The 18,877-nt window shown below is 32.4% G+C and overlaps 1 protein-coding gene across 1 annotated transcript in view; it reads left to right on the forward strand.

Moving 5' to 3' along the window:
- The window catches only part of ATP11A (ATPase phospholipid transporting 11A), a 213,664-nt gene that overhangs the window by 136,889 nt on the left and 57,898 nt on the right, over nt 1-18,877 (forward strand). Inside the window, 8 exon segments of the mRNA XM_031958733.1 lie at nt 945-1,073; nt 3,192-3,295; nt 6,189-6,239; nt 9,471-9,535; nt 10,230-10,311; nt 11,705-11,855; nt 14,437-14,634; nt 18,250-18,423. Coding sequence (XP_031814593.1) covers nt 945-1,073; nt 3,192-3,295; nt 6,189-6,239; nt 9,471-9,535; nt 10,230-10,311; nt 11,705-11,855; nt 14,437-14,634; nt 18,250-18,423 — 954 coding nt within the window.

Raw genomic sequence — 18,877 nt, forward strand, 5'->3', positions numbered from 1 at the left:
TCATTTTGTCTTACTTCCCCATTTTATAGATGAAGAAATTTAACTAGGATAGAAGCATCAAAGATCCTATGTTTTTATTGAAACATTCCAGTTACCCAAAGGCATTATAATTTCTGTAGCACTACACTAACAATTTTCACTCTTCTGTTTGTCTGAAGTCAAAATATTGTCTCAGTAGTTTAGGGTTTCCTTTCTTTTAACTGTACAAAATATATTTATTATTAATCATAAGGAAATGTTTTTAAATCCACCTCTGGACTTCAGTTGCTTCAAAGAAGGAGTGATCACTTTATAAATAAAAAAAAATCATCACAAATTTGGAAATTACCTTAGCAACACTGTGTTTTATTGTGGATGATTAATACTAATAATTATTATACCTAACTGATAGTTTTTAATTATTATAAAAATTATTATAATGCTTTCAATGTGCCAGGGATTGTGCTAAAAAGGTTTTACAATTCTCTCGATTCACACTACAGCCTTGGGAGATAGATGCCATTATTATCCCATTATTTTACAGATGAGGAGGCTGAGGCAGAGGTTAAGTAACTACTAAAGATTTCAGGCTAAAACTCAGGTCTTCTTAACCCCAACAGCCCAACTGCTTGACTGAGCAGCTCCCTACCTGGTTTTCTTTCATTTAGTTCTGACTCTTTGAAGGTCAGCCATAGATTGGCATTGATAATAAGATTATTTGGATATTTTTCAAGAATACCATCCCAACTGACTTTACAAATTGTGTTCTTTATCTACTTAATACATCTTCTCTTTAAGTTAGTTTTTTCTGAGTCCCAAACCTTGTTACTGCTTCTGTCTCCCTTACTTTAAAAGGGGGGGAGGGGAGTTGAAGAGAAAAAACTCTTGTCAGTTTTATAGTTGTGTGTGCCAGTCAGCAAATGAAAAGAAAACTAATTGTGTCCTTTTTTTCCCCTACTCTGTAGGTTGGAGATGTTGTGATGGTAAATGATGGTGAAACCTTTCCATGTGACTTAATATTTCTTTCTAGTAGTAGAGAGGATGGAACATGTTATGTTACAACAGCCAGCTTGGATGGTGAATCAAGTCATAAAGTAATATATTCTTTCACTAAATTGGCTTCATGTTGATTTTTAGCTTTGGGGGTTCTTAGTTTGGGTAACCTTAGAAACCAAGATTCTATTAGACAAATTAGTGTGGACAGGGCAAACAGTAAGAATCCTATGATTTTTCCTTTTTTAAAAAAGTTTTACCCTCCATCTTACCTTTATTCTCGACCCCAGTTTCTCTGTAACTTAATGCCATCAGAACAAAAAGTGTCTTTAACTCCAATTAGGATGGTGTGATTTGAAATAAGGGATATCAGATAGAAATATATTAACTAAAAATTGCATAAATAAATTGTTGGTATGAGAAAGCTTAGTTAAAATTGTATTTTTAATTTTAGATACAGTGACTCAGATGATAATTTTAGTGGTCAGAATTAATGTTTGACTACTACAGAGTTATATCACAAGTAACACAGAATAATCTAGTTTTACTGGTATTTGCATGATTTGTCAGTTTGGGGAGTACTTTAATTTAAAATAGCCTGAGAAGAAGAAATTGATTTAGAATTACATTCTTTCCATCTCTACACAACTAAATATAGGTTATTTTGCTTTAGCTATTGCTTTTAAAGCAATTACTAATAATAGTATTGAGGATGAATAAAAACAATTGTTTTTCTCCTTTGCAAATGTTTTATCATAGAAATATGATACTTGAGAGTGGGGCATGCTACAAAGCACTTATGGAAATGGCCATAACTTAATGGACCCAAACCTTTTCTTAGCCTTTAATCATTCTGAAATTGGGTAATATATGACAAGTTAAAATTTTGCAAGTCAAAATATCAAAATAGTAGGCTACATTTGCAGAAATGTCCATATGTGCAAAGTGAGATTAGTTTGTTATATAGACATATTCTAAGTGAATTAACCTCTTATTATAGGACATTTATAGGCAACAGTGCTTTGAGTTATAGGAAACCCTATGTGACTAAGGTTTTTGCTGCAAATAACAATTGTAGGTAGCACCTTAGAAGAAGAAAGAGTCTCTACAAAAGAGTGATGAACTTTTTCTGAAGCTTGGTGAGCCCATAAAATTATCTTTGTAAGCAGCGTCTCTCTTATCATACCACAGAAGATAGCAAAGGCATAGCTTTTGGTCCACATGAAATACATCCCATTGTTATTATAGAAGCTGATAAATCACATAGAAGATGCATGTATTTCAATGCAACATCATTATCTGAGTTAACTGTGTTCTGAACTGAAAATATTTGTTCTACTTTCAGATTTTTTCATGGATAATTACTTTCATTTATTTTAGTTCATCTTTGTAGCCTTTAGTATCTTAAAAGCCAGGGAATAGACTAAATAGTCACTTACCATTTTTAAAAACAAGAATGTATCCTTTAGTACCTAAGATGTTAATACTTTGTTAGCGAAGATGATGGAGTCTTGTAACACACTTAGTTTAAAAAAAATTTTTTTTTTTAACCGAACATAGAAATAATCCAGGAAAAGTAGAAATAAAGATTCTTTACTCCCTAGGCCTTTGTGGGACATTCCCTTCCTCATTCCATTCTAAAGCAAGGAAGGATCAGGTTCCCTGTACTTTGGAGCCCATGTCTGTAGTACCTCAACTTGTTTAGGCCCTCTTTGATAATGTACACCTACTTCCCTGAGGATTTGTTAATTTTATTCCCAATGGCTAGTTCTCTATGTGTAATGCATACCTAGATATTTTAAGCTGACTAGTTAGACGTATTGTTTTTTAAAACATACAAATAGTAAGATCATAAAAGCATTATGTTTCAGACCAAGTGAAAGCCACATAGGAAGTTGACACTATTAGGCCATTGGTATGTTTGGAAAAATGCATTGTTATCCCCATCATAGTAGTCACTGCTATTGGATTTGTTAGGCTATAGGATTTGAAGAAAATGAGTAAAATGGGAGAATTAGCACTTGAAAGACTATTCCTGGATACAGGGAATTACACAACTGATCTGAATATACATCTGTTTTCTCTATATGCTCATATAGGTATTTATGTTATGTGTCCAAACAATTTGTATATACTATGAGGAAATAAATTTTCTAGAAATAAGAGAGCTAACTACTATATTTATTTTCATTTTTGAATTATATCTTTTCAATTGATAGACTTATTATGCAGTTCAAGAAACAAAGGGATTTCAAACTGAAGAAGAGATCGACAACTTACATGCTACCGTTGAATGTGAACAACCTCAGCCTGACCTCTACAAGTAAGGAAAGTCCTGATAACTTCTTGAATGTCTTTTCTTAAACCCAAGAAACCCACATGGGGTAATAAAGAATCTGAGAAGACTAAAATGATTGAACAGCAAAGCTCCCTCTTTCCTCTCTTGGGTTCTACTTTTACATTACTAATTGCTTGTTGTATTTCTCCACATGGATGTCCTATTAGCATCCCCAGCTCTGCATGTCAAAAATAGAACTTGCTATCTTTTCCCTATCCCCTTTTTCTTAACTTCCCTTCTTATACAATGGTACCACATTTGCCTTAGGTTCATATTGTAGAAACCTTCCTTTACTCTTCTCCCTCATAATCTAAACTGTTCCCAACCCTTGTCCATTCTGCCTTCACAAACTTCTTTCATCTCCCTGCTCCTCTCCACTCACATGATCCCCTCTTTGTTCTCACCTGGAATGTTGTGACACCCTCCTAATCTTTCCTCTATAGTCTGTCTTCTATACAAGGGATTAATTGTTATTGTGAAATATTCTTGTCATTTTGTTATACCTCTACTCAAAACTTTTCAGGAGCTCCTTGCTCTCATAAAAAGAAAAAGAAAATCTTGCATTTTAAAACCCTTAATAGTTTGACTCCTTATTTCTGTACCATTATTTTATATTCCTCTCCTTCACCCACTCCAGATCCCATCCAAACTAGACTAGCAGCTCTTAAATCTTATGCTTCTTCTGTTACCTTGATGAACTCATTCAATTAGACCTCCATATTTGAATTATATTCCTGTTTCAATTTGATATCTCAATAGACCTTTTCTAACTTTAGTACTCAGCTTAGGTATCACCATTATGAAGGTTTCCTTTATTTACCTGCCTCATATCTTCTTGTTAGAGCTCTCTCTTTTCACATTATCTTGTATTTATTTTATCCATGTTCATGATGTCACTGTGTCTCCCCTCTGCAGGCTGACCACCATAAGCTATAGACTCTGAGGGCAAATAGTTTTTTACTTGTTCTTTTTTGGTCTTTGTGTTTATAATATTTTGTACATAGTAGGCATTGCTAGGCCAGTGCTTGTATAACAAATATGTATACAGTTTGTAATCAGATCCCATTGGTATAAAGTCTTCAGGACTTCTAGTGCCTTGCTTCCTTGGCATATCCTTCAAAAATCCATGGTTATGTTAATAACAAAAAAACAATCTGAGTACATTTGTATTGTTAGAATGAAGGATCTTCTTCTTAGTACTTGTAAATATTAGAAACATTTTGATAGAAATTCAGTTTTGTTAGCCATATGTTAATGTAAAGAAAGTAAGTTCTGGATAAGGGAAGACAAACAAGGACCAAACAAGATGTAGAGGACATTATTAAATGATAAATGGATAATTTTGATTAAATAAAATTAATAAGTTTTTATATAAACAAAACTAATGCAACCACATTTTGAAGGAAAACAGAAAATTGGGGGGAAATTTTTACAACAAGTATATCTGATAAAGGCCTCCTTTCTCAAATATATAGGTAACTGAGTCAATTTCATAAGAATATAAATCATTACCTAATTGATAAATGGTCAAAGAATATGAACAGGCAGTTTTCAAATGAAGAAATCAAAGCTTTCTATAGTCATATGAAAAAAAATGCTCTAGATCACTATTAATTAGAGAAATAATGAGCATTAGTCCTGAAGTCAGGAGGACCTGAGTTCAAATGTGTCTCAGATACTTAACACGTCCTAGCTGTATGACCCTGGGCAAGTCACTTAACAATAATTGCCTCAAAAAAAAATTAGAGAAATGTTAAAAAAAACAACAACAACAACTCTGAGGTATCATCTCACACTTGTCAGATTGTGTAGAAAACGAAAAATGTTGGAGGAGATAAAGTAAAACTGGAACACTAAAGCACTGTTGGTAGAATTGTGAACTGATCCAACCATTCTGGAGAACAATTTAGAACTATATCCAAAGGGTAATCATACTGTTCATATAAATTCAGCAATATTGCTGCTAGGTCTGTATCCCAGAGATTTTAAAAGGGGGAAAGGTCCTATTTGTATAAAAATAATAGCAATTAATTTTTGTAAAAGTTACCACTTTTTTTGGTGACTAAAATTGAAAATCCATCTGTTGGGGAATGGCTGAACAAATTGTAGTATATGATTGTGATGGAATATTATTGTGCTATAAGAAATGACAAGTAGGATGATTTCAGAAAAACCTGGATGCAAAGTGAAGTAAGCAGAATTAGGAGAACATTGTACACAGTAATAGCAATATTGTCAGATGAAGAACTGTGAATGACTTAGTTATTCTCAGTAATATAAAGATACAAAACAATCCCAAAGGACTCATGTTGAAGCTTGCTGTCCATCTCCAGAGAAAGAATGGATATTGTATAACATTTCTATCTTCCTTCCATCTGAACTGCATAAAATGGCTTGTATGGAGATGTTTTATACATGTTGTACATGTATAACCTGTAGGAGGATGGATAGAATTTGGAATTAAAAGCTCTTTTTTTAAAAAAGTCCCAAATGTTAAAAAATTGTTTTAGCATGTAATTGGGGGAGGGAGGAGATACCATATTTTTTTTAGAAATTAAATACTTTTAAATTTTACAGATTTCACAATTATAAGTTCATGCACTCAAGGAAATCATATCTAGTAGTTCAGGAACTGAAGTGCTGTGTACTATAAGTAAAATGAAAACAAGCAATCAACTTATAACTAAAGAAGAAAGGGAAAAGAGTTAAAACTAGTAATGGTTTAAGCATAAGTATAAGTTATGAAGAAATAATGGCACTTCATATGAGGACATGTTCACAATATTAATAAGAAATGTATTTGAAAGCATGTGTTCAAGTTCATGGATGCTTCTGTTGTTTCTGATTTTTCATTCATAGTTCTGTATTGTCATTTCAGATTTGTTGGCCGCATACATGTTTACCAGGAGAGAAATGAGCCTGTTGTAAGGTAAACGATTATATTTTTATCTTAAGAACAACATTTGGTTTATTTTTCTCCATTTAATTTTTTTAAATTGTTCTTTATTAAAGAGATTTTCTTAGTGAATAATTATGGTAGGCCCTTGTGCAAGGAGTCTAGAATTTTCTGTAAGATTCCTTTCTGATTTGTCTTAGGCTGGTATCTTAATTAATATGTGGCTTGATTTTATACTATGAAGCTTGAAATGCCTAAGAGAAGTTATGTGTCAATATTTGTGTTTAAAACAAGTTTTACAAAGTACTTTTTCTATGTAGAAAAATCTAAAAGTAAATAACTTTTTAAATGTGTTGTATTTTCTCTTCTGAATGTGTCTCCTGAGAATTATACCTTAGATTACTGAATTTCTTGGCAAGAGCATAGTTGTAGCTTAAAAAATGTAATGCAGTGCCTTCCCATTAGAAATAACCATCTCATAATTTCTTTTAAAGACATATTTTGGAACATGAAGTTGAACGTTTCTTAATTTGGTGACCATTTTACTGGAATAAGTAGATTAGTTCAGCTCTTAAAACTCAATGCGGGAAGCAACATTTCTTTCTAGCATTCTTCCCAGATTTAGTGGATTGCCTTGTACAAAGGGCATATCTGTAGGTTACAATAGATAAAAGAACATGAATAAGTTGTTGTCAGGTTATAAAAATAAGCATACTACATAAAGTATAGCTGATGGTTTCATTTAAGAGTCTTAGATAGTCAATTATATATATTGACTAGTCACACTCTGGGTTTACAAGGAAATAGCAATTTATTGAATATTTAATACAATAGTCACTATATGATATTTTCTAAAGACCAATTAAGTGCTAAGGAGATAGCAATGCTGCAGAAATTCATGTTTTCAGAGTCTGCTTATTGCCTTTGCTTTTGTCTAACCTTTTTATTTACAGAAGAAAGAAATTCCTGAATTTCTGGGTATTTTGTTTGCACTTAATTTCAAAAATGGGGAGTTATTTTTAATGAAATATTTGGCTTCTGATACTGAGGAGTTTTAAATCAAGTTTTGAAGTGTGCAATTTAAAAATAATTTGTTAAATCAAGATACAAATTACTATTAACCTGATGTAAGATAACATGATACTTTAAATATTTTCACCTGTCACTGAAAGTGAGCTGAATGGAAAATTATTACTGATTTGGGGGTGGGGAGAGAGGCATAGAGTTACTAAAGGAAAGATGAACCTAAGAATCACCAGACTTTGAGATTAGAATTTGTTTTCTTTCTAATTTTTTTTTAAGAAAACCACTCATGCATTTTAAAATCTGCATTCTTATTACGATTCTCTATTAAACAGTTTGGTGAATGCTTTTCAGAAAACATAAAGCCATTGCCTAGTAGATTTATAAAATTGTGTTATTCCTAAGGTGGGCTCCAAGCATCTTTGAAGAAATAAAGTCTCATGAATTCTTTTGTATTGTGAGAAGTAATTTGTGTAGGACTGAGTAAATATTGCCAGTGGGATGAAATTAGATTTGTTTTCCTGCAGAAGTAAACAGCTTTCTGTGCCATCATTTAAAATTAGTTTGTTGTCTAGCAGTCATTGAAAGGAAATTACCAAAATACAGCTAAAAAATTTAATCCAGCTTTTTTCAGATATCTCTATTATTTCAATGTCTGTTCATGTTTGGGTTTTTTAAGCTCTCTGTTAAATTTGGTGGAACTGAAAGATCTGTACCTATTTAAAAGAGAAAATTGTTACTTTCTGATTCATAACTTCTGGTACCCAAAGAGGCAAGAACCATTCCTTAAACTCCTTCTCACTTCCAGAAGCAAAAATAAGGAACTAACTGAAATTAAGTACTCCCAGTTAAAAGCCAAAAATGAATCCTCCCAATCCCCCAGTCTGATCAAATATTTTATCTTTTTAAAATGCCACCTTTTCCCATGTTGTTCAGAAATATCTTCTGGTCAAAATCTGTTTTCATGACTAGTTTTAAAATTTATTCTGAATATGTTGCTAATATAATTTGACATTGCCTGTATCATCACTAAATGACAAATATCTAGCCTAAGAGTCTGTGTTTTTAATGATTGTCAAGAAGACTAATGGAGGTTAAAACTATCTTGTCGCCTCAGGAAATACATGTCACTTTTATTATGAATATTCCAAAGAATCTCTCTTCATGTGATCAATGCCCTGGATTCACTGCTATCTAGTTCTTGAACCAAGAAACCTTACATTAAAGAATTGTTTTAGTTTCACATAACTGAAAGCAACATACTATGCAAGTGACTTCCTATTACTCTTCATGAAGGATACTACCATTCTTTGTTGGTAGGGAGAGTTTTCTCATCCAAGTAAAATCACAGGTCTTGTTCATCTTGCCTTCTTTATGCATACATGTTGTCTGGCCTTATTTATATCTTCAGAGACTGACATAGTGCTTGCTACATAGTAGGTATTTAATAAATGCTTCTTGATTGATCCAGGCAGGCTTTTACCATAAATGTTTGAAGCCTAACCCTAAAATGTAAAATAACACGTGGCTATGTATGTGAGATACTGATACACTGTTATCCTTTCACATTGCAGTGTTTCCCATCAGTTTCAATATGTTGCAAGTCAACATAAGAAATTAAATGAAAATTTTGGGGAAACTTTGTAGAAGTCACAGATGATACATAAAGGCCAGTAAAAAGCACAGAAGCAGTTTAGAAACTCAGGAATGCATAAAATATATACATAGTATTATATATATATATATCAACCCAAATTTTACAATAAGGTACTCAATACCCCATAAAGGAAAAAAAAATTCAGATTTCTTCACGATATAAAAGGAAGGCCAAAGAATTTCACACATATTTTCTGGTTTGCATAAGCACTATTCCCCAAACCACAATGTGGAAAGGATAACTGTACATTTAAAAGTGAAAATAAATAAATCTCATATACCAACTTTAAGTCTTCAAATTGCGTTTCCTGCAATGTTAAACACATCCTAGAAGCAAGAAAGATTATTAAGGCAGAGTAATATGTTTGTAATCCTATATATAGTTAATAGGGGATTTAATTTTATAGTGAAACTGGACCTACTTTTATCACTTGAACATAATGTCCACATAGAAACAACTCCTAATTAGAGTCAACCCCCTCCCCATTAAACAAATCAGTAATTTTCCATTCTATAATCTTGTCTTGTTCTACTAACTTTATCTTTATAAGCACTTAACATATCCAATAATCCTTATCTTTGCAGGTCATTAGGATCAGAAAACCTGCTTCTTAGGGGAGCCTCTCTAAAGAACACTGAGAAAATCTTTGGTAACTATTTTAATTAATGAATTATTAATAACAGCTTCTAAAATTAATAAGGATACATTAAGTAAAATTTTAAATCTGTAATGGCATTATAAAAGCATTTTTTTTTGATGTACTATAGTCTTCGCTACTATAATTATACCTCAGTAAGAAAATTACCATCAATATATAAACCACAACAGATCCAGCCATGGGAGCTGATATGATTGTTTACAGATTAAGTGCCTATATTCTTAGACTCAGAAGAGCAAGATTGCCGCATCCATTCAAGAATTCAGTCAATAAAATTCTATAGGGAATTTATTCTAAGATCTCTCTCTCTATATATTTTTTAAAAGCTGCATTTCCTTAGCAATCTACTTAGCTTATTGGGCAATATTTTCTTGTTTCGTATTTTTTAATTAATTGTATCATAAAATACACTACAAATAACCTTGTTGTAATAAAGTACGGTATATTTAAAAATCTAACTTTATCAATTGTAGATCATTTTGATTTCAAAAAGGATAAGGGAAGAGGAGATTTCTTTATCTTAAAATAATCCTGTGAAAAGATCATTTGACTTGATTTTTTAAGCTGATTTTGTGAAATTAAAATGATTGTAAAACTTCACTTTTTAATGACCATTATAAGTAATATAGCTACTGTTTTAAGTGAGGCATGCTTATGTTTCTGATAAAACATTTTTCTTTTTTAGGTGTGGCTATATATACTGGCATGGAAACTAAGATGGCATTAAATTACCAGTCTAAATCACAGAAACGATCTGTTGTAGAAAAGTAAGTCTTGCTGCTTCTAGGATAGCTAGCATTTGCACGTCGCTTTGCACTTGTCAGGTACTGTGCTTTATAAATATTATCTTTTGATACTCAAAAAAAAAACCTGGAAGGCAGGTGTGTTATCCCCATTTTACAAATGAGGAAACTTAAAGGGAATTAGCGTTAAGTGACTTGCCCAGAGTCATCCAACTAGTAAGTATCTGAGCCTGGATTTGAAGTCTCAGCTCTTCATGACTATGCACTGTTTGCTGCACCACCCAGCTGTCTCTCAAAATGCTTGTAGTGCATGAAATGATGTAAGTGATTCAAAAGGTACAGTAGAATCAAATAGGTATACATATGACCTCATGTATATGTCGTGTCATATGAAATAGATCACCTCTGATAAGCTTTTTTTTTTTTTTTAAATTAGGGAAACAATTGCCAGTGACTAATTTCTTTACAAAATAAATTTGTCTTAAATACAGTAAGAAAATTTTATGTTTTCTGCACCTTTTAAAAGGTTACAAATATCTTTTATTCTGTAACTAGTTTCCTATTAACTAATTATAATTAGAATATCAGAGGCCCAAGTTAAATGCTGGCTTTTCCTCTTCACTTTTTTGAAGGATAGGGAAAGGATTAGTGTTTCAAATTTCTTATAACTAGAAAAACCGTATAACTTCTAAGATCTCTTTTCTGCCTATTGGTTTTTTACTGATCACTTTTAGCAAACTGTATTTTTGAAAAATCTATGAAGTATATTTTGTCTGCATGATTATTAATTGACCTTTAAAAGTTATCACTTGATTTCTTCTTGGCTATTGCATCAGAAGTAAAATCTGAGATTTTGTTCTTTATAAATGAGGATGCTTTGTCTCCCAGATGTCCACACATAACAAATTTGTTTCAGAAATAGATATTGAAAAGTTAGATTTCGTTTCAGAAAAATTGCTAAGATTTTGATTCCTCTTCAGCAATTCCTCTCCAATGAGAGCATTTAGCCTTTTTGTGTGTTAATGCTGTGAGTGAAATTTATGAATCTTGAACTCATTGTTTGACCACTTAATGTTAGAAGAAATTGATTTTAAAAGGCGCTCGTAACTTTCTGGATTGTTAAATCTACAAATGTTTAGTTCAGGTTATAAGGAAGTGAACAATTATTTGAAATTTAATGAATATTACTTATTTTGGCTATATATGGGTCACCTCCATGATCTACAAAATCCTATCCTTCTCTTTAAATGCCAAAAGTAAGAGTGCATAATAGTAACAATAAATTTGTGTCTTCATTCGTGCTTGCAAAAGTCAGAAACTTTGCTGAAGTTTTTACATGTTTTATATATTGTTTGTGTATTTGTAATAGATTTTGTGCTTCCCCCCAAAATTAACTATAACTGTCTTTTTATTTTAGATCAATGAATGTATTCCTTGTTGTATACCTCTGTATCCTAATCAGTAAAGCACTGATAAATACTATCCTGAAATATGTGTGGCAGAGTGATCCATTTCGAGACGAGCCTTGGTTTAATCAGAAGACCGAATCAGAGAGACAGAGAAACCTGGTATGAAAAATTTCACTCAAAATAATTGACTCTTTTTATTGTGTTCAGAAGTGATTTACATAACATTTTTATTAAAATGAAGAACCCAATGCATTGTGACCCTTGAAAGAATTGGATAAATTAGAACTACTCACTTTAGTAGCAATTGGAATGGAAGATCTTTATGTATTTGAGAAATAATAAAATGAGAAGACATGATCATTTTCTCTCACCCATTTCATTTCCTGCATGTGATAGTAAATGTATCTCCAAATGAGGGAATCTCTGGTAACTTAACTTCCATATTAGAGAAGGGAAAAAGGAGAATGTCTTTTCAATAGACTTCTATGTCCAAAGAGAATTATTAAAAAATGGTCTTTATAGTTCACCAAAGAGAAGACTGGAATGTTGAATTCCTCCAAATTCTACATTGGTGACAGTTTTTCATTTTGTATAAAAAAAGTTCCATGTGTAACATATTAGAGATGCTCTCTTCTTTTCAAGCATTCCAGGATGGTAGCAGGTAGAGAACAAAATCTTATTTTTTACCTTCACTTCCGAGATGTATGTTTTGAGATTTTTGCATACAGTAATTGTCTGGGGAGGCTGAGACTGGAGGATTGGAATGCTTCCTCACTTACTTGAGGTCAGGCAACCAGAAGAATGTGGAGGATCTTATTTGTGATTCGAAGGGCTATGGGGCTATTTAGGCACAGAAATACATTTATCCACAAAGTCATAATTAGGGAAATAGAAGAGGTTTGATTTCAAGATTGAAGGCAAAAAAGAGTAAGTAGTTAAAACTACAAGAGTTATACAGGATTGCAGCCAATTTGAAATTTCCTGGCAAATGTCAGGAGGATGGCCTTCTGTTGTTTTCTCTAGTGAAGATCAAAGGCCTTCTGATTGAAATGCTGATGTTTTTATTTTTCTTTTCTTTCTCCTTGTGATTCTGCATAGGAATGCTAACTTTGATTCTCCTGGGGAGGAGAAATAAACTTCCAATACACAAAGATCCTAACAAAGGGAGAAAGGCCTTTTGAAAAAAAAACTAACAAAACTGTGCATAATTGTGTATATATATCTGCGACTATAACATTTATATGCCTTAGCAAATTATATCAATTAATTTACTTATATTTATCAAAAGAAAGATAGAACTTAGAATTCAAAAATTCTGAAGAAGCAAACATAATCTTATAGATATCAAATTAGGATTGGACCTCCTAGAGGCCATAGGATTTACTTCTTCCCTCTTATTTTGCACATGAGAAACTAAGACCTATAGAGGTTAGTTAAGTTGGCCAGTCAAGGTTATATAAATAGAAAGTGACAGAATTTATCTTCCAGTCTATGTGTAGTTACTTCAAATACAACAATCTTTCTTCTGTCACACTGCCTCTCAGTCATGGGAAAAATCATGGAACACCTCCCAACTAGACATGATGCAGAGAATCATAGTAGTCCTAGTTGTCTGAGCCTGACAATAGTGTGGACAGAGAAACATCTTAAATAGGTCAATAATATCACACAGCAAATTCATTCCTCCAATTCGAGCCTCTCAGTGATAGTGATCATATTTTCGATCCTCTTGCTTAGGACAACTAAGGCAGGAAATAAATGAATCCTACTGATGATGACTCAATGAAATAAGTGATGTTAGTTTATGGTAAGAATAAACTGTGACTAAGAATAATGGTCAAGAGTTCTAGGAAGGCACATTGTAAGGAAAAAAAATCTGAGACATGACCTTCTTGTCCTTAGGAAGAAGTTGGTTTTACAACACTTTCTTGGAATTTCTTCAACTTAACTGCAAGACATACTTCTGTGTTTGAAATACTAGAACCATGTACATTTCTTCCCAGCATGCAGATATTTCTGTTGGTTTTGTTTTGTTTTTCTTTAACATAAACTTTATTAATGTCTTTTAGTTTTTTACATCATCATCATTTCCTCTAGTATTTTTTCTCTCCCTCTTCCAGATTGCCATCCAATTCTGTCTATCAAAATAGCTAGCTGGAAATAAAATACAATTTTAAACAAAGACGCATTCAGATATTCAGTACTTTGTGCTAATGTAAATCTTGCTAATTGGGTCTGTATTTAATTGGGATTTTAAAAAAAATTTCTGATAATTGAAGTTCTTGAATACAACTTCAATTTTTATTCCACCGGTTGTTTATCTGTAAAGTATGTATATAGAGTGGGAGAGATTAGGAAATGGATAATGTAAACCCAGAGCTGCTATTAAGGAACTCTTCTTCTCCTAAGATCCTCCCTCATCCTGGGGTTTCCTAAACATTTTTTTTAAGGGAGCATCTTTAATATATGTGCCTAAAAGTAAGCAATCTAAATGGCCAGTCTTTCTCTCTTTTTCCCACATTAGTTTGTGGATAAAGAATGTAAAGTCTGTGAGATACTAAACAAGAATTCAAACCTAGAGGCTAAATAATAAGACCTGAAGAGAGACTAACAATAGATAGATTTGAATAACTGAACATTCCTGAAGCTTAGAGAGAATTGTATATGTGTTGCATTGATTATGAAAATAGAAAGCTTAATACATCAATAAAATGTATATATATTCTTATTCCTTTTGCAGTTTCTCAAAGCTTTCACAGACTTCCTGGCTTTTATGGTACTTTTCAACTACATTATTCCAGTGTCCATGTATGTCACAGTTGAAATGCAAAAATTTCTGGGCTCTTATTTTCTCACCTGGGATGAAGATATGTTTGATGAAGAAACAGGTGAAGGACCTCTAGTTAATACCTCTGACCTAAATGAAGAATTAGGACAGGTAGGTAATGTAGTAAGTAAACTTAGAAATTTAACTCTGTTGATAGATGTTTGAATATTTCCTGCTACTTGAATGAATGTATGCAAAAAATCTAAATAATTCAGCCTTTTTTTTGGTTTCAATTTATATATATGACATCATTTAGATATATCCTGTAATTGATGAAAGACCAGAAAAAAAATGACCATTTGAAAATGTGATTATTTACAGATAAGAAAAAGGACAATTTTTTCCATGTTTGTAATTTGGAAAACAAAAAAGTTTTAATGACTGATTGCAACAGAACTGTAAAATTGAGACATGGTATTCATGAAACATTGTTATTTCTTGGCTGTATGAATTATCTGAAGGAAAAGAACTTAGAAAGAAACTTGCTTTCCTTCAGGATACTTACATATTTTGCTCATTCCAATATAAATAATTATCTTATGAGCTTTGGTTCTAATGAGAACTAGCTTTGAGGCCTTCTGCCAGCCCTCACTGTATCAGGCTCTTAGACATTTGGGTTTCAGCAAAGATTATCTCTATGGAAAGATAACATTCGATATTTATTTCTTTCCAGGAAGAAGTTCCTAGTTATATTTTTAACCGGAGGGGGGGGGGGGGCGGGGAGACTTTTAAGATTGTTTGCTAAATAGTTTTCTTCCATTCAAAAGAAGTTATGTCTGAGAAAGTGTCTTTCTCCTCAATTCAAGATAAATTGTTTGCATGAATACAGAATGTACTTTGGTCATTAAGAACCTTAAATTTTGGCCAGCATAGAGATAATCTTTAAATCTCACTATGTTGCCCTTGCTCTCTATATGTCTTGTTCTAGTTAACATTTCTTTGCATTAAGTTTTTAATGCCTTTGTAAATAAGTTTTTTTTTTTTTTTTAATGTCCAATATGTAGTACCATATGGCCTTTGAAAGATAGATTGTATGGTACATTGGAGAAATTCAAAAAGAGGAAAAATATGTCAACTTTTGTCAATAATAAGTTTCCAAGTTCTGCTTATTTATAACAATATTCTACAAAAATAAGCTTTTGCTCAAATGAATAAATTAGACTTCCTGCCCTTCCACATGGAGTTCATTATAACAAAATCCTGTGTTAAAGGTGGCATGACATGTTTAACATATATTGGATTACTTGCTATCTAGGGAAAGGGGGTAAAGGGAAGGGAAGGAAAAAATTTAAGACACAAGATTTTGTAAGAGTGAATGTTGAAAAAAAAGATGAAAAGAAAAAGAAAAGTGGCATATAGAGTTTTGGTCTTGACTTTAATCCAATACAAAAAAGTATTCTGGGCCAATTATACAAGGTATATTTGTTAATCTATAACCTTTGGTAGGGGTGATGATATGCTGAGATTCTTAAGAGACCCAGATCACAAAGGAAAAAAGGGTGTTTATCTTTGTTTAAATGTTATGAAACCAACTTATTTTTCTCTGCTTGCATGTAATTATTCTCTGGCATATGAACTAGAAATATATAAATCCTCAAAACTGCAATGTCCACCACAGGCTCTTCCTGAGTGAAGGTTTCATTTCTTGAATTGAACATAGCTAAATCTAGCAAGCAAGCCACCCACTGAGATAATAACTGTCTTTTGCTCTGAAACATGAGCATAGGGGGGGAAAATCACTAAGTAATTTCTCTCTCAGTGTTTTATCATTTACAAGATTTTTACATAATTAATAGCAATGGAGAAAATGATCATTTCTCTCTTAGTGATTAAAGTTGTTGTTTTGAACTGCACCTAAAGTATCATTATGTTGTCACTTAGATTCAAGGATCCTGCATGTTTAAACATAGCAGTTTAAGTGATATTTTAGATTTCCCTTTTATTTGCTTCAGTGTGTATAGATGTGGAAATTGACAAAGTGTAAGAATTGCTGAACTTCATCAAAATCCAGGTAACATGGTCATATGATCTCTGATTGGGCACTGACAGTTGTCATGTGTAATGAATGGGTTAGAGACATTTCCCAAAACAACTTAAGTTTGCCTCATTAAACAACTTTTGGGGATAAATCATAAGGATAGAAAAAGTGTGTCATTGGAGTCCAGAGCAAGGATTTAATTGTGCCCCAGAAACTTAGACATGCAAGTGTGCTCAGCATCTTGCCTCGAAACACAGTAGGTCCTTAATAAAGATTGATCAATTAAGTCTTTTAATCTCTTTATTTCCTTACTTCAATAGGATTTGCCATACCTACCTTTCAGGGTTGTTGAAAAGAAAATGCTTTACATCACATTCTCACTCTTTTTATTGTTCACTTGCATTTTGTTTTTTTACTCATTTTCTTTCCTTTTTGATCAGATTTTTCTTATGCAGCAAGATAATTGTATGTTTACATATATTGGATTTAATATACTTTTTAACATGTATAGCATATATTGGATTGCTTGCCATCTAAGGGAAGAGGTAGGAAGGAAGGGAAAATTTGGAACACAAAGCTATATTTGGAACACAAGGTCAATATTGAAAAATTATCTGTGCATATGCTTTAAAAATAAAAAAGCTTTAATAAAAAAAGAAAAGAAAATGCTTCAGAAGCCTTTAAACAATTGTTATAAATGTTACTTAGTATTTTGTATATGAGATCTATTTAGTTTTTTAAAGTAGTTGTAAGATATTTGTAATTCCTGGTATCACAAGATAACTAATCTTACTAACTAGTAGGTGTTTTAAAATTTTATTTGTTCTAAATTCATGCTTCTGATCTGACCCCATCCCCAGGATTCACATATCTCACCCTCCTGATGCTGACCTGGGTTAGAAAAATGATTCACTCTGATTTTTTTTTTTTTTAATTTCCCCATTAGGGCTCAGTCTAATACAGTTTCTAGATGTGGTTTTGTGGATAAACTTGGCCTAACAGTTTCCTGCTACTCTTGTCATCTTGCTTAATGCCTTCATTCGTTATACAGTTATTTTCTCAGCTTCTCTCTGTTCAAAATAAAGCATTTTGATCTTTTTAGCCCAGCTTCATGTAACAACTTTTTTTTAAAAATTAGGTTGGTAGAAGAAAAAGTAATACAGGAGCTGTGGAATAAGCTTGGATTTTGCTTAGACTGCAAGGTAGCAGTATCTATTTGCCAACTTTAGGTAGATAAAAACATTAACAATTTTTCCCTCTAATTTTACCTCTTTTTAGAGAAATGCCAGTTAGTCAAATGAAATGCGTTATTTTCCTGAAAATTTTGATTGTAGTCATTAAGTTACTGCTTTGAGAGCAAATATTAGAAACCCACCATCACAAGAGCATGTTGATCTTAGGAGAAAATAAGTGTACTTGCTTCAGTATTCACAAAGGATTTAATTTATGAGCATCCTGCTTTGAGACTTTCCATTTTAATTGTATTGGATATCTATGTAGTTACAGTTTTTGATAGGATTTTGTTTATTTCTTTGTTTTAAATTCAGACCTTTGCTGTCATTGTTGTTAATTCCTGATGAAGTAACCAATGCAGATTGACAGTTGTTGTGCAATCACTAAGAAATTAAGTGATTTGCTCATACATATAAGTTGTGGGACTTGAGCCCAGGTTTTCCTCACTCCTGGGACATCTCTCAAGGTTAACTTTAATTCGAATACTTGATTAGTATATTTGCTATATTCCACAGGTAGAATATATCTTCACAGATAAAACGGGCACATTGACTGAAAACAATATGGAATTCATAGAATGTTGCATTGAAGGCAATGTCTATGTACCTCATGTCATTTGCAATGGGCAGATCCTTCCCAACTCTGGAGGTATTGACATGATCGACTCTTCTCCTGGAGTGAGTGGAAAGGTATGTTGCAATTTGGCTTTCCTTATCAGAAGAATAATGGTTAGTGTTGCACTGGTAAGATAGAATCTTTCTCAGTGAAGTACAACTGTTGAATAGAAAGGTCCAGCCTTTGGAAGTGGGTCAATTTTTACAAAAATTTCCTGTCCTAATGTGAACTGTGCCTAGTTTTTCCCTTTTACACTGAATTAGAGGGTAAGGTTTATTAGTGGGAATTTATTTTCTAAAATTTTCAGGTATTTGAGTAATTGAAAATATTTTATTTAGAGTTAAATAGTTTAACATTTCACAGTGACTGTGAACAAAATAAGTACAAGGAGGTTCTGTGAATGATTTACTTTGAGGGGACTGCTTCCTTCTCTTTCAATTTACTGTCAACAAAGATGAGCACCTTGAATGACAGAAATGAGGGTTAAGCTTCTGGATATCTAACGTAAGTGAAACTCTTTAAAAATGA

The sequence above is a fragment of the Sarcophilus harrisii genome, chromosome 3 (assembly GCF_902635505.1).
Source record: "Sarcophilus harrisii chromosome 3, mSarHar1.11, whole genome shotgun sequence".
In the NCBI taxonomy this organism is placed as follows: Eukaryota; Metazoa; Chordata; class Mammalia; order Dasyuromorphia; family Dasyuridae; genus Sarcophilus; species Sarcophilus harrisii.